Here is a 16,994-nt window from a genome sequence, read left to right on the forward strand (position 1 = left end):
GCATTCAAGGCCAAGTACTGGAAGATGGGATTAGGATAGGTGCTGGATGACCAGTGAAGATATAATGGGTCACAGGGCCTCTTTCCATGCTGTAACACCCTATGACTCTGTGAGATTTGTGACTAGTGCAAGAAAACTCACAGGCTATCTGATGGAATGGAACACCACAGCCAATTCCCATTCAGCTTCAACACTGGTCTCAATAAAGCCAACAGGAGCTGTCAGACAGGCTTGAGCAGTGGTGCCATGATCACTGACAACTGTCCTCTTACTACTTCAGGGTTGAAGTCAACCAGCACCACACAAGGATTGATCGTGGGACATTGCTAAACTATCAATTACTTCCAAGTATGAGGGATATGAGAGAGGGATGATACATTTACTGTGCTTTACACTTTACTATCTGGGCTTTTGCACGTGCATGTAATGCTTTTTTGTTACTAATTTCATATATGAGAAATATTGATTTCATTTTGAAAAAGGTCATACATACCCTCCGCAGGGTCTCTGTGAACCTGGCAATTACTTCACAGAGCCCAGCTTCCCCCTCATTGGCTACTGGCCGTCTCGCCGTCAGATAACATTGTTCACCCAATGGCCTTCATTAATTTCACTGCTGGACAGCAATTTTATTGTCGAGGCAAACGGCGTTATCGTTATTAAACCGTTTACCGGTTCCGAATAACGACTGAAAGAAATAACAGAACGAAACAACCTAGTAGCAGCATTTAATGACATGACGGTAGCTATACTGCTCCTGGCAGCTTTGGCCGTCCAGTCCCTGGCAGAGCCCCAGATCTACCTGAAAGAGGAGTTCGCAGATGGCGGTAAGCGACAGAGTTTGTGCCTGAGGGAAGAGATGATAGACACCAGCTGGCAGGACGGGGCCGGGGAGGTGGCGCGACGGGGGGCGGAGGGGGTGGAGCAGTGCTTAGCGCTGAGTTTATTTTAAATCCAGTCATTTTCTTGACGTTTGGACTTTTGGTGATAGAAGCCAATCAGTTATTCTTCATTCCCCAGACAAAACTCAAGACGGCTTGAAAATAGATGCTACTACATTTACAGAATTTTCCTGGCTTGGAAAATGAACTGGAGTTTTACTAAATAATCGAGAGGTCTACGTACAGAATTTCACATTGTCAAACACCAGTACTGCAGTTTTAATGGATGGCATTTAAAATTTATAATGGGTAATGCAGATTGAAGGGCTGCAGATTTAATCAAAGGTGGTTGTTGTGTTAAGAAATGAATTATATCACTACGGTTTAAGACAACTGTGTGAAGTATATATCATTTCTAAGAATGGGTTTGTCCAAATCATGGATTTGAATATTTTCCTGAGCACCATGATCTCATAGAATAGAATCTCTACAGTGCAGAAGGAGGCCATTCGGCCTATTGAGTTTGCACCGACTTTCCAAACAGAGCATTTTACCCAGGCCCACCCGTATCTATCCCCCATGACCCCAAGTATTTACCTTGTGAACCCCCCCCCCCCTAACCTACACATCTTGGGACACTCAGGTATAATTTAGCATGGCCAATCTACCTAACCTGCATATTTTTGGACTGTGGAAGGAAACCAGAGCACCCGAAGGAAACCCACACAGTCATGGGGAGAACATGCAGCCTCCACACAGACAGGAATTGAACCCGGGTCCTGGTGCTGTGAGGTAGCAGTGCCAGTCATATTCTCTTTGACATCCTATCTATTTTAGTATAGGAAATAGGTATTTGTTTTCATACATGAAATACCTAGGCCGGAATTTTACCACCCCGTCTGCCACGGGAATTGGAGTGGGTGAGGGGCAGAGCATGATCCTGGGTGGGATTTTTGCAGTTTCAGGAAGTAAAATCCTGCCCCTAATCTTTTGATTCATTTCTGAATTTAAAATGAAATTTAAGAGTTAAAGCACAAGTCATTACAATCGAAAAGGATGGACAGAGATCAAAAATCAATTAATCTGTTGGTCATAGTAATAATGCATTAGATTAGGCAGTGTGAACAACCACTTTTAGAATAACCTTCACTCTTGGGCCAGTTGAATTGGTCGTACTACAAGTTCTCTGCACCAGAGAGCCCACAATATCAGAAAATGAAATGTATTATAGTGCCTAGCTTGTTCAGAGCTTTCTCAATCATGCAGTAATGTATAGTTTTTGAAGAAGCTTTGTGATGCATTTCCATTCTTTTTCTTTTAAGATGCTTGGGAAAGCAGGTGGATAGAATCAAAACACAGGTCAGACTATGGTAAATTCAGGCTCCATTCTGGAATATTTTATGGTGATTCTGAAAAGGACAAAGGTAAATGTTGAGAATAAATTAAGCAACAATAAATATACATTAACTCATCATCGTAATTTGTTTACATATTCCCCCTTCCATTCTCCTTTCCCTCTTCATTATGAGGGCATGAATAGAAAAATCCTACATATACAACATTCCTTTGTTAATTCTTTGGGAGGCAGCATGATGGCACAGTGGTTAGCACTGCTGCATCACAGCAACAGGACCCTGGTTCGATTCCAGCCTTGGCAAATTCCACACTTTCTGTGTGGAACTTGCACATTCTCCCCGTGTCTGTGTGGGTTTCCTCCAGGTGCTCCAGTTTCCTCCCATGGCCCAAAAAATGTGTGGATTAGGTTGATTGGCCATGCTAAATTGTCCCTTAGTGTCAGGGGATTGGCAAGATAAAAATATGGGATTAGCTTTCTTAAAAATATTGTAACCCACTTTATATTTGTTCATATTTAATGCTACCACATTTGCCATGATACTTTGACCAAGCTTTCTTCCCACTTATAACTAGTCAATTTTATTTTTCCTCTTCTGCTTCCTTTATTAATTTATTCATTCTGCGTATTATACACTTTTTGTTTATCAGTCTCATCTAATTCTAGTTTTTTTACTTGCTCTGCCCTTCCCTCCCTATATTAAATAACTCTCACTCCCCAAATTAAAAATATTTAATATTTTTGCTAATTCTTTAGGAACATAGGAATTAAGAGCAAAAGTAGGAAATCGAGTCACTCGAGCTTGCTCTACCATTCAATCAGATCATGGCTGATCTCTCCCTGGTCTCAAATGCACCTCCCTACCTCTATCCTATGTCCCTTTAACCCATTTTTAAATCAGAAATATATCTATCTCCTCCTTTAAACCATTTAATGATTCAGACTCCACTGTGCTATGTGGCAGCGAGTTCCACAATTTCACCACCCTCTGCAAGAAACAGTTTCTTCTCATCTCAGTTCTGAATCTACCACATCTCAACCTATTCCTATGACCTCTTGTTCTAGATTGCCCCACAAGGCGAAACATTTAGTCTATATCTATTACCAATCCCTTTTAGTACTTTATTCACCTCGATCAGACCCCCTCTCATCCTTCTAAATGCCAGCAAGTACAAGACCAAACAGTTTAATCTTTGTTCGTATGTCAACCCTTTCATCCCTGGAATCAATCCAGTGAATCCCCTCTGAAATGCCTCCAATGCCATCACATCCTTCCTCAAATAAGGAGACTAAAGTTGGACACAATACTCCAGATGTGATCTCACCAACACCAATAATTGCAACAACACTTCTCTATTTCTATACTCCAGTCCTTTTGCAATAAATGCTAACATTCCATTTGCCTTTTTTTAAATATGCTGTACCTGAAAACTGACTTTAAGATTCATGAATAAAGACACCCAGATCTCTCTGCCCAGATACATTTTGAATCTGCTTTCCATTTAGATAATTATTTGCTTTTCTATTTTTTCAGCCAAAATGGAAAACCTCACGCTTAATCCATATTAAACTCTATCTGCCAAATTTTGGCCCATTCTCCTAACTTATCTATATCCATCTGTAAAATCTTCATCACCCCTTCATTGTCTGCTTTCCTGCCTATTTAGCGTCATCTACAAATCTTGCTATGTTATACTCTCTTGCTTGCAGATCATTTATATAGATGGTAAATAGTTGAGGTCCAAGGACTGAACCCTGTGGCACCATGCCAGTTACATTTCATGGGCTTCCTTCCTATTAGGACTAGTGTATTCTTGCAGAATAGCTCCATCTTCCCCAGAAATAATGCCAGCATACCACAATGGAAACCCTTTTCCTGGTATTACTCCTTTAACCACATGTTAAGTTCTTTAATCTGCCATCCTTCCCTCTTCTAACACAAGCCAAGGGAAGTAATTTGAATACTCTGTTCCAAAACCAACTTCCTAAGTTTCTTTTGCAAAACATCATGCCGTTTCTGTATTTTTGGCTCCACATAGACCACATTGGCTTTTTTCTTGATCCTTCTGTAATCTTTTCCAGCTCTTCTGAAATGTTCCTTGCCCTGACATCAGAAAGGCAACAAAATCTGAAATGTGCAATTTTTCAATGGTAATATCCACCACAAACATTCCTTACACAAATTTTTTTTTAAAAAAAGACAGGATAACAAATGTTCTACGTTCTGTGCCTCCAACCTTCATTTTAGAGTTGTGAGTAGTTACATGCATGCATGACCTGTCATTTTTTGGCTTTCTCCCCACGTCACCTGCCATCCCATCCCATCCCACCAACAACTTTTCATTGAATAATTTTAATTGTCTGAAATAGCAACACAACTCACCTCAGTGTGGTAGTTGTTTTGGTTAGAAGTCCTTGTAATAATTTTTCCATTTGCTCTCCAAAGGATATGAAGTTTGTTTCTCCTTTCAGGAATCCAGACAAGCCAGGATGCCAAGTTCTATGCAAGATCAATTAAATTTGAACAATTCAACAATGAAGGACAAACATTAGTCGTACAATTCACTGTAAAACATGAACAGAATATTGACTGTGGTGGTGGATACATTAAGCTTTTTCCTGCTAATCTGAACCAAGAAGATATGTCTGGAAATTCTCCTTATTATATAATGTTTGGTGAGTAGTAACTACAGATCAACTCATTTCCAGTCTTCAAAATGACTCAATTTAATACAGGATCTACTTTAGCTCATCAAACGAGCACAATTATGAAAATAAATTAGGTGTCCTTTTAGGGAAGGTGAATGGAGAGAAAGAGGTATAAAGGATCTCTTCTTTAAGGGCAAGTTAGAAAAAATTGTAAGGGAGATTTTTTACATTAATTTAAATTAAAATTGATTGCTATCTAAATTAAATCTGAGACAAATTAGTTTATAGTGTTTGCTGGTAAGCATATGTGTGTATTTTTAATAGCACTAAGACTTTTCCAAGACTTGGGACTGGAATTTCCTGTGGCAGAATAATCAGAAAGTTCTGCTTGCATTCATGCAAAATTCACACCCAATTTCCCAATGGTTATTGTTCCTGGAACTTTCTTCCAACTGCTAGCCTGTGCCAGAATGTGAAAATCAGTGTTTCTCCAAAAGTTTATAATTTACTTAAGAACTCAATGGTAAAGTTTTAATGTCATTCCATTCTTCAGGTCCTGATATTTGCGGACCAGAAACTAAAAAGGTTCATGTGATCTTCAGCTACAAAGGAAAAAATCACTTGATTAAGAAAGATATTAGATGCAAGGTAATTTTTTTTTCAAATAACACCAAGCCTGAGTTTACTAACGGGTAGACATGAAGAATAAACACAAGAACGCAAGAAATAGAATAAAGCGAATGACCTGTCAAGCCTTGTCTGCCATTTAATACAATCATGACTGAGCTTCCACTCCACTTTCCTGCTTGTTCCCCATATCCTTTGATCCCCTGAGAAACCAAAAATCTGCCTATCTTAGCCTTATAGGATGGAACATCTTCAACTCTCTGCAGTGGGGAATTTTAAGGTTCAAAACTCTGTGAAATAATTTCTCCTCATCTCAGTCCTAAATGGTTGGCCTGTTATCCTGAGACCATGGCCCATGTATTAGATTCCCTGACCAGCATTTACACCCTACCAAGCCCTTTTAGTTTTTTTATATATGTTTCAATGAAATTGCCTCTCATTCTTCTCAACTCTGAAGAACACAGATCTAATTTACTCAACCTCTCAACATAGGACAACACCCTCATCCCAGGGACCAATTTAGTGAACCTTTGCTGTTTTGCCTCCATGTGAGTATATCCTTCCTCAGATATGGAGACAAAAACTTCATATAGTAGTATCCATGTGATCCCATCAACGACATGTACAATTGTAACAAGACTTCTTTATTCTTGTGCTCCAGTCCCCTTGCCATAAAACCAACATGTGCTTTGCCTTCCTAAATGCTTGCTATAGATGCCTGCTAATCTTCTGCATTTCTTGTATGAGCACAGCTATTAAAAGGAAGTGGTGGCATAGTAATAATGTCACTAGACTTGCAATCCAGAGGCCCAGGCCAATGCTCTGGAGATGTGGGTTCAAATCTCACCATGGCAGTTGGTGGAATTTAAATGCAATTAATAAATCAGGAATTAAAAGTTAATGGTGACAATGAATCCATTGTCAATCGTCATAATGTCCTTTAAGGGAAAGACTCTTCCCGCTCGAAAAAGACAATAGGACTAGGGGGCACAGCCTCAAGATAAAAGGGGGGCGGTTTAGAACGGAGTTGAGGAGGAACTTCTTCACTCAAAGGGTGGTGAATCTCTGGAATTCTCTGCCCGTTGAAGTGGTGGAGGCTGCCTCACTAAATATTTTTAAGACGCGGGTTGATGGGTTTTTGATAGGAGAGGGGATTAAGGGTTATGGGGAGAGGGCGGGAAAGTGGAACTGAGCAGCGACAGATCAGCCATGATCTTATTGAATGGCGGGGCAGGCTCGAAGGGCTGGATGGCCTACTCCTGCTCCTATTTCTTATGTTCTTATGTTCTTATACCTACCCAGCTATCCTTACCTGGTCTGACCTACATGCAACTCCAGGTTTATAGAAACATGGTTGATTCTCTTTAACGGCTAAGTAGCTGAGGGGTGAAGTTTGTTAATTGAAGAATGTACCTTTTTGAATTGAAATACCATTTTGCTCATAGGACGATGAGTACACACATCTCTACACCTTAATTGTTCATTCTGATAACAAATATGAAGTGAAGATTGATAACCAAAAAGTTGAATCGGGGACTCTGGAGGATGACTGGGACCTACTGCCTCCTAAAACAATTAAGGACCCAAATGTTAAGAAACCCGAAGACTGGGATGATCAGGAGAAAATTAATGACTCTGATGATGTGAAACCAGAAGTAAGTGAGCATTACTAATTTTGAAAAATTTAAGTAATTTAAAAGTACCTTTGTGGCAATTTTTAAAATGCATACATTTAATAGGATTCTAGTGAGTAACCCACTGAAATTTTGAATGCTGTAACTGATAATGTTGTTAAAGCTTCCCTGTGCAAAGAACTTACCAATGATGGATGGGCTACGTGAGTCAGATCAGGACATGAGGAGGGGGGGAGGAGGGGGCGGGGGGAGGGGGAGAGGAGGGGAGGGGAGGGGAGGGGAGGGAGTTGGGTGGGGAGGGAGTTGGGTGGGGAGGGGGGGGTGGGGAGGGGGGTGGGGTGGGGGGGAGTTGGTGGGGTGGGGGGGAGTTGGGGGGTGGGGTGGGGGGGAGTTGGGGGGGGAGGGTGGGGTGGGGGGGAGTTGGGGGGGTGGGGTGGGGGGGAGGGTGGGGAGGGAGGTGGGAGGAGGGTGGGGGGTGGGGGGGTTGGGGTGGAGGGTGGGGGGGAGGGTGGGGGGTGGGGGGAGGGTGGGGGGTGGGGGGGGTGGGTTGTCCATGCCAGATTGTGGGAGGGATTCCTCCATGTCAGGTGCTCTGTGACCGAGTCCTTGCACTATGGTGGTACCCACCCTCCACCTGCTTTGCCGGGACCTACCAGACTGGCCATGACAGGACATCATCTTACCTTATAATCTGACATCAGTGTTGGAGATTTGTCTGTAGTACCTCCAGTGGTCACTGCTCTGGGTGGCATTGCTGAGATGGGGAGCTCGTCTGGGAGCCAGGTTTATCTTAGAGGATAGTAAATAAATCATCAAAATAAATCAAATAACCTGAGGGACGAATAAAAGGGTCAGCTCCTTAAAGGGATACTTCCTGAACTAAAAAGGAAATCACAAATGAAATTAAAGCATGAAACCAAAACATGATTAAAAGGGATAAGAAGGAATCCTGGTACCTGCGATGCCCACACAAAATGGAAAGCCTCGAACATGCTGGTGGATTCTGTGTAATCCTTGAGGGAAAACCGGCTGCGAATATAGCCGCGATAGAGAGCAGACAGTCAGATCAAATGATTCCCCTTGACCACCTTACCTGTTAACGATAAGTTAGAACATAAGAACATAAGAACATAAGAAATAGGAGCAGGAGGCCAAGCCCTGGAGTAGATTCACGAGAAAGTCCTCGTTCCCTATCTCTGCACTGTGTGCCCATAAATCAGGCTGAGATGCAAACAAAACTGTAACAAAAGGTTCATTAAAAAAACTGTAAAGAGGATGCAGTCGAAAATAACCTATGTAAGCATGGTCCATGGACTCCACTATAATAGGTGAGCCAGGACTGCCAAGTGGAAGAAGCCTTGTTTGAGATAAGAAACGGCCCGACAACCATAAAACCAGCTCTGGGCTTCCCAGCCACACTGAGACAGGATCGCCCCAGCACCCGCCCATCCCCCACCCAACCCCACCAATTGCCTCTGTGTAATATGTTGCACCAATTATTTGAGTATTAGTTTGTAATTGGACAATGGAATTCGAGGGAATTTCCTTTATGTCTAAAAACCTGAGGCTCTGGATACACTTTCAGAAAGTAAAGATACATTTTCTTCCCTCCTTTCAATTTTCCTCTTTCCTGCCCAAAAAAACAAAAAATGAGGACTGGGACGAGCCAAAAAGCGTTCCAGATCCTAACAGCAAGAAAATAGATGACTGGGATGATGAGTTGGATGGTGAATGGGAGCCTTCTGTGATTTCAGAATCTGGAATACAAGGTGAAAATTGAAAATTAAGATTTTATGGTGTACATTTATACAAAGAACAAAGAACAACCCAGCATGGGAAACAGGCCCTTCGGCCCAACGAGCCCGCGCCGCCGCATCACCCTACACCTATTCTACCCAGCATGTCTACGAATGGAACCCCTAACTTAGCCAGATTCAGGGGAGAATAGTGTCAATTTGGTAAAACCAATCAGCCTAAGAGCACGTCTTTGGGGTGTGGGAGGAAACCGGAGCGCCCCCCATTTCCCCCGCCCATTGTGGGCTCGGCCCCCCCCCCCCCCTTTCCCCCGCCCATTGCGGGCTCGCCCCCCCCCCCTTTCCCCCGCCCATTGCAGGCTTGCCCCCCCCCCCTTTCCCCCGCCCATTGCGGGCTCGCCCCCCCCTTTCCCCCGCCCATTGCGGGCTCACCCCCCCCTTTCCCCCACTCATTGCGGGCTCGCCCCCCCCCCTTTCCCCCGCCCATTGCGGGCTCGCCCCCCTTTCCCCCGCCCATTGCGGGCTTGCCCCCCCTTTCCCCCGCCCATTGTGGGCTCGCCCCCCCCCTCCTCTCCCGCCCCTTGCGGGCTCGCCCCCCCCCGCCCCTTGCGGGCTCGCCCCCCCCCCCAACCCCTTGCGGGCTCGGCCGTTCTCTCCTGCCCCTTGCTGGTGCACCCTCGCCTCATGCGGACGTGCTCCCCCCTACTCGTTGTGGGCTTGCCCCCTCCTGCACCCCTTGTGGGTGTGCCCCTTCCCATGCCCCACCCGCACTCCTTGCACGTTGCCCCCTCCCCCCCTTGCACGTTGCCCCCTCCCGCCCCTTGCACGTTGCCCCCTCCCACATTCTCTGCCTCCCCCTTACTCCTGCTGGCTTTCTTGGATTCTTGCAGACTGACCCGAAATAAGATTCAAGGATTTTTTTTAGAAAAACTTACAATGGCTTCCCTCAGCCTCCTCCTCTCTCAAAGCCCATCTCCAAGATAACTCGAAGCACTTGGGCCTTGCATCCAGGTAGCAATGCTAATAGTTGCCTTTTGAAACCCAATATCATTCTAGATTGGGATTAAATAGGCAGTTTAAGGTATAACCATTTACAAAAGCAGAAAACCCTAATGCTTCTTTGGGACTTGGAGACCGACAGACTCCTGCCTTCAACACAGCTGATTCATTAATTGTTTACAGGTGTGAATATTGTGTGCATTTTTTCTGGCGAAACAACTTGCCCCCATGTCACCTCAACCTTTAATAACCACACATCCAGGCTTGTTTATGTTTTGCAATTAATTCAAAAGGTGTTGGTTGAGACGTTGTTCTGCATGAGAATTTGTGCGTAGAACAAGAATTTACCATGGTGGCATTCAAGTTCATGAATCTAAGATTGATTTTAAAATCAGTAACAGTACAATAACCACTATACCAACATTCATGGGAGAAGCCACCCAGATTTTTTATTAGGCAATTCAGAACAGGTCACAGCCCCCTTTTATTACTCCATTTTATATTAAAGAGACATTCCCAAATCATACAAACTTCACATTTGTAACAGGTGGTACTTTCCAGGGAAATAGTTTCATCACTGAAATAATCAAGCTTTGAAATATTTATTCTAGAAAACCAACAATTCATAGAGGGATGTGTGAATGAAAGAAGTAATGTGTATTCCTCTGGAAATTTTAATTATCTTAACCAACCTTGTAATGCTTACTAGAGAGTAAAATGGTTAATTTTGATAGCTTCAAGCTTGTGGAGTCACTGAGCTTAGCTGCAGCAGACATGCTGTACTTATGGCCTAGTGATCCCATCTATTTTTGCCAAAGGTACCTCTGTACTGCTGATAAACAAGTTAAAACATGTAATGAACTCGGTGTACCCATTTTCATTGTCTAGACTTGTGATGAAACATTACCATTTGGATAAGGCACCCAGGGCAAACATTTACTGTGGAGTCAGTAGGAGGTGGCATCACAGGAGAAAATTGGAGACATCTGAGAAGCTGGGAGGATAGAAAATGTGCTTATAGCACCCACTGGAGGAAATTAACAGCTGAGTGTCCTCTAATAATTTCACCTCCTCATCTCAGATGCTTTTTTCACATGATTTAGTGCATTTGGGGTCCTTTGATGAGCAAGATCTGGATCATTCAGGAACATGTAGAGCGTTTCCCAAAAGAAATGCCAAGAAACTACCACTTTCAGCAGAACAATAAAGATTGAGAAACAAAATTTGTTTTTTTTCTTCTGTACAAAGATTTATATGGGATAATTTAGCCTTGGATTGGTGGAATTACTTGATAATTGTTAATCAGTTGAATGAAGAGTTTTTTTCACAAATATATTGCCCAGCATAATATTTTTCTTTCTCAAGGACTCTAAAGGTGAGTGCTACTAGGCTTTTCTTTCTCATTCTTCCTTGTGGATAAACATTCAGCTTATCTGTAAACAATAGAATTTGTTTAATTTCTAACAGTGCCTGTTGCAATGTTTTAATGGTCAAATGAACCTCAAATTCATCTTTAAAAAACTGGTCTTGTTCTCAGGGTGAATGGAAATCTCATCAGATTAACAGCTCTAATTTCAAAGGAAATTGGGTCCATCCAGAAATTGATAATCCCGAATATACACCAGCGACCAACATGTGCCAATATGATAACATTGGTGTTCTTGGCCTCGATCTATGGCAGGTAAGAATAAATTATGTGGATATGCCGGCGTTGGACTGGGGTAAACACAGTAAAAAGTCTGACAACACCAGGTTTAAGTCCAACCGATTTATTTGATAGTAAACTCACAAGCTTTCGGGGTTTGTCCGTTCGTCAGGTAAATGGAGAGTTCTGGAGAATGGAGAACTCTCCATTCACCTGACAAAGGAACAAACCCCGAAAGCTTATGAGTTTACTATCAAATAAATCGGTTGGACTTAAACCTGGTGTTGTCAGACTTTTTACTGAGGTAAGAATAAAGGCAGTGATATTTTATTGAAGCGAGTCAAACAGAGGTTATACATTGTAAGTTTTCTTTTTGTCTGTATTAGGTGAAATCTGGAACAATCTTTGACAATTTCCTTATTACAAATGATGTAAAATATGCTGAGGAATTTGGAAATCAAACATGGGGAGTAACTAAGGTAGTGTTTTATTTATTTCTGAAAATATTTTGCTGGTGCCTGAATGCTGCCAAAAACAGGAGCAGCTTGCATTTATGATGCCTTTAATATTATAAAATGTCTCGAGGTGCTTCACAGAAATGTAATTGAACAAAAACTAACATCGGGACAAAGAAGGAGACAGTAGGACATGTGAGCCAAAGCTTTGTCAGAGATCAAAACTTTTGGGGAGGGAATTCCATAACTTAGAGGTTAGACTAATAAAGACATGGCCACAGTGGTGGGATGAAGGAAATTGGAGATGTGCAATGGTCAGAATTGGAGGAGCAGAGAATTCTGTAGATAGGATTGTGGGGTTGAAGGAAATTGCATATTTATATTCCATTATTATATGGAGGATGGGGTGTTGGGTTAGAGGAGGGAATTTTTTTTTTGTATCACGCTACCCTTTAAAAATATAAAAACAGCACCTTAATCTTTAAAAGGTTAAGCTCTTGGTGCCCGCCCCTCCAGCACTGTGCCATGAGATCCACCTCCTCAACTTTTTTCAACTATTTCTTAAACAGTGGGCCAGAGAAGGCTGCCATTGGGGCCAATGGCTTTAACTCTGTTTTTCCAGCCCGCTGCACCACTCTGCTGAAACTTTCCACCCCATGACTCCATACCATATTAATCAATAACATTGTGGATCATGTGTGATCCTTGCTGAGAATGTACTGAAAATATATTAACACACCTGAGTTAAAAATTTCAATTCAATTATTTTAGATGATAAACTGACGAACGTTTCAGTTTAACAGTAATTCAACTGCAGCATCTTCTGTTGCAATAAATCTTGACAGCTTTGTATTAGCTGATGTGTTTTAAAAACATCAGGATTTAATGTGTTGCTAATAAGATGAGCTTGAATTTATATATTGACAAAATGAACATTTGATAAGCAAATTTGGTCCGTTTTTGCAAAACTAGTTTTTAGGGGAATACAATCAAGCCAAATAATCTTTAAACTCAGATTGACCATCAGTCTCCAGTTGGACAAATTGATGCATTTAAGATACAGGACTCAATCTACACTGTTTACATTCCCATTATATCAAGAAAAGCAGAGATCATAAATCTGAGTGTACCTTCATTGGAACCAAACCAAGGCCAGCTGGCAATTTATGTTTATAATTGATGCTTGACAGTCAGATAACCTGATGCTCATGGTTACATGTCATGTTTAAACGTTGGAGTATCTTAATGTAACATGTATATAGGATGACTCCACTCACTAATTTATACAGCCACCAAACACACTACTCTTGCCGTTGATTTATAAGATGTTATGAACAACCGATGCATGTGTGCTGGCAATACATAAGCCCAGAGTAAACTGCATTTTTGAATTTGATTGTAACATTTTTAGACTACGTAATACAAGATAACAAATTTAGCTGTTTAATAATAGGTTGGTGAGAAAAAAATGAGAGAAAAACAAGAAAAAGAAATGAAGAAACAAAAGGAGGGAAAAACTGAAAATGAAGAGATTGAAGAAAAATATGAAAACGGAGGAATGGATAAATATGAATTGTAAACATCTAAAACATGTTGAATGTTTAGCTACATTTGGAATGTTCATCCTGTTCCAAAAGGAAATCTGCAACAATTGCACTGTCATACCTTCATAAATAAATGTGTCTTAAAGGTGGGAGGGTAGCATTGTTTTATATATATATTATATATACAGTGCAATAATACTGATGGGAATGGTCAAATTTGCAGCAAATGCAAGACCATAATGTTCAACTTCATTGATGTTCAGTGTTAAAAATCACAGTTTTTGTTATTCCTATCCTCCGGATGCTCCGGTTTCCTCCCACACTCCAAAAATGTGCGGGTTATGTTGATTGGCTATGCTAAATTATCCCTTAGTGTGTCCCGGGATGTGTTGGTTAGAGGGATTAGCGGGGTAAATGTGTGTGGATGTGGGGATAGGAACCGGGGTGGGATTATTGTTGGTGCAGACTCGATGGGCCAGATGGTCTCCTTCTGCACTGAAGGGATTCTATGATTCTATGATATGCGTGAGCTTAAGGGGGATGAGATTAAAATCAACTAATTTGGACACAGCTACCAACAAAATAAGATTACCCAGCAGGAGAGAATTCAAGGAAAATTGAAAGCAACGCCACAGCTGAAGGCCTTTCAGCCTCATGTCTCAGACAGCTGACACCAATCTTCCAGAAGAAGGTGAGTTCACCAGTTCATTCATGCTAATTCAGAAGGACGAGATCATCTTTGTTATAAAGACATTGCTCTCCACAAACACAGGCCTGAATTTTACTGATTGGATGAAAGACTGAACATCACCAACAAATGAGTGTTGCCAGTGGTAGGTGCGTTTTGCTTTCTCTCTGAATCTTACACGCAGCAACCAATTAAGTGGCCACCCACCCCTGAGAGCTGCTGACACAATTGGTGGGCCGGTAGCTCAGCCGCATTACCAGGAATAATGGCCACTGCTGAGGCAAGCAGGGACCCTGCAGCAAAAAAAAGTTTAAAAAATTCCAGGGCTGAGTACTGGAGACAAGATCCCTCCTTGGAGGGATATTGGTAGTGGGGACTGCCTTCCGTGCATCTGCCTCCATTTTGCTTCAGCATGATAAAGTGGTTCTCTACAGGGGTTTTACAAATGTAAATTGGCTGTTTGTCTCCTTGGGGTGGGCAGGATGTCTGATTACAGTCCCACTGCTGGTAAAGTTACCCGATGGCAGGACGTGGTCAGGGAATTGATCCAACAAGACTCCCAGCTACTTTACCAGTTCTCCCCCTACCACACCCCCCCCCCCACACACACACACACACACCTCCTAGGGGCCAGTAAAATTCTGTCCATAGACCTAAATCTATTCTGTGCATTGCTATTTAATGCCATAACTTGCCCACTATCTTTGGAAACTTTGAAAATTAACTTACAGGATGTGGATGACATTGTGAAAACTGGCAATTACTGTCCATCCCCATTTGCCCTAAACATGGCGGTGGACTGGTTTCCTGAAATGGTACAGCAGTTTGATATGACTTAGTGATGTACTAGGCCACTTCAAAGGGCAAGTAAAAGTCAACAACAGTGATTTTGGGCTGGAGTCACATATAGATTAGACATGTAAGGATGGTAAATTTTGTGTCCCAAAGTGCACAAGTGAACCAGCTGGGTTTTTAGGACAGCATAACATTTTCATGATCATTTTTACTGATTCCATATTTTGAGAAATTGAACTTAAATTCTCAACTTGCCATATTGAAATCTGTACTTCCATTCTCTGCAGTATTCTGTTTGGAGTCTGCACGTTCTCCTCGTGTCTGCGTGGATTTCCTCTGGGTGTTCTGGTTTCATAGGTGCATTGACCATGCTAAATTCTCCTTCAGTGTACTTGAACTGGCTCCGGAATGTGGCATCTAGGGTATTTTCACAGTAACTTCATTGCAGCATTAATGTAAGCCTACTTGTGACTCTAATAAATAAACTTTACATTGGCGTCTGACAACCAGTACACTTTGATTTGATTTATTATTGTTGCATTATTAGTACAGAGTGAAAATTATTGTTTCTTGGGCTATACAGACAAAGCATATTGTTTAGAGAGAAGGAAAGGAGAGGGTACAGAACGTAATGTTACTGTCATAGCTAGGGTATAGGGAAAGATCAACTTAATGTGAGGTAGGTTCACTCAAAAGTCTGATGGCAGCAGAGAAGAAGCTGTTATTGAGTCAGTTGGTACATGATATCCGACTTTTGTATCTTTGTCTCAACAGAAGAAGGTGAAAGAGAATGTGTCCAGGGTGCATGGGTATTTGATTATGCTGGCTGCTTTTCCGAGGCAGTGGGAAATGTAGACAGAATCAACGGTTGGGAGGCTGGTTTGTGTATTGGACTGGGCTTCATTCATGATGCTTTGTAGTTTCTTGTGGTCTTGGACAGAGCAGGAGCTATACCAAGTTGTGATACAACCAGAAAGGATGCTTTCTATGGTGCATCTATAAAGGTTGGTGGGAGTCGTAGCTGACACGCTAAATTTCCTTAGCCTCCTGTGAAATTAGAGGTGTACTGGTTGTCAGAGGCCAGTGTAAAGTTTATTTATTAACGTCACAAGGAGTCTTACATTAATGCTGCAATTAAGCTACCTGACGAAGGGTTCGAAGCCCGAAAGCTCGTGGCTTTTGTTGTCAAATAAACCTGTTGGACTTCAACCTGGTGTTGTGAGACTTCTTACTGTATGTAGACAGAGACATGTCCTCCACTATGCTTCTTGAAATCAATGACTTTTTCCTTCCTTTTACTGACATTGAGGCAGAGATTATCATCATCACACCAATTCACCAGATGCTCTAAACCTTTCCTGTACTCCAACTCATCATTTCTTGAAATCGAATCCACTATGGTGGCATCATCAGCAAACTTGAGAATTGAGTTTGAGGGGAATTTGACCACACTGTCATAGTACTCTAAACTTAATGCTAATCAATTTTAGACTGATCTCAACTGTAAGTTCATGATCAGCAAGCAGCTATTGCTGAATTAGTATGACCTAACTGTAGCCTTTTATTTATGTTGTTGAATAACCCTATTTTCTGCTGCCTTGCTTGATGCTTACAGAGTAGTGCCCCTCAAGCTTTATATAACCAGTTATTTCTCCCTAATGGGGAGAGATCTTATGATCCTTTGTGGACTATGACTAATCACCTAAAATTTACCTTCCCCTATCTATTAGTTATTTACATATTCAATAGGTTTGGACAGGAGAAATAAGTTAGGATGATGGCTCTCTCCTCTTCTATCACTCAACTCATCAAAGATATGTCTTAAATCTGCTGTGTGCTGTGACTGTTAAGAATAGACGGGTTTTCTCACAAGATTTTTTAAAATGTATTAATCAACACCCCAAAAATATTGCAGTAGCTCTCACTCATGCAGACACACAAGAAAAAAGTGATTGTTGCATTCGATGGT

The 16,994-nt window shown here is 41.9% G+C and overlaps 1 protein-coding gene across 1 annotated transcript; it reads left to right on the top strand.

Annotated features, from left to right (window-relative positions):
• Positions 1 to 736: 736 nt before the first annotated feature.
• Positions 737 to 13,577, top strand: LOC145348352 (calreticulin-like). The gene is given in 10 exon segments (XM_080196560.1): positions 737 to 827; positions 2,204 to 2,305; positions 4,708 to 4,911; positions 5,438 to 5,532; positions 6,957 to 7,166; positions 8,800 to 8,895; positions 8,897 to 8,914; positions 11,436 to 11,579; positions 11,930 to 12,022; positions 13,452 to 13,577. Coding segments are annotated over 10 exon segments (1,179 nt in total).
• The last annotated feature ends 3,417 nt before the right edge of the window (positions 13,578 to 16,994 follow it).

This window comes from Carcharhinus amblyrhynchos, chromosome 9 (genome assembly GCF_965287045.1).
Source record: "Carcharhinus amblyrhynchos chromosome 9, sCarAmb.v2.hapA, whole genome shotgun sequence".
NCBI classification, from domain to species: Eukaryota; Metazoa; Chordata; class Chondrichthyes; order Carcharhiniformes; family Carcharhinidae; genus Carcharhinus; species Carcharhinus amblyrhynchos.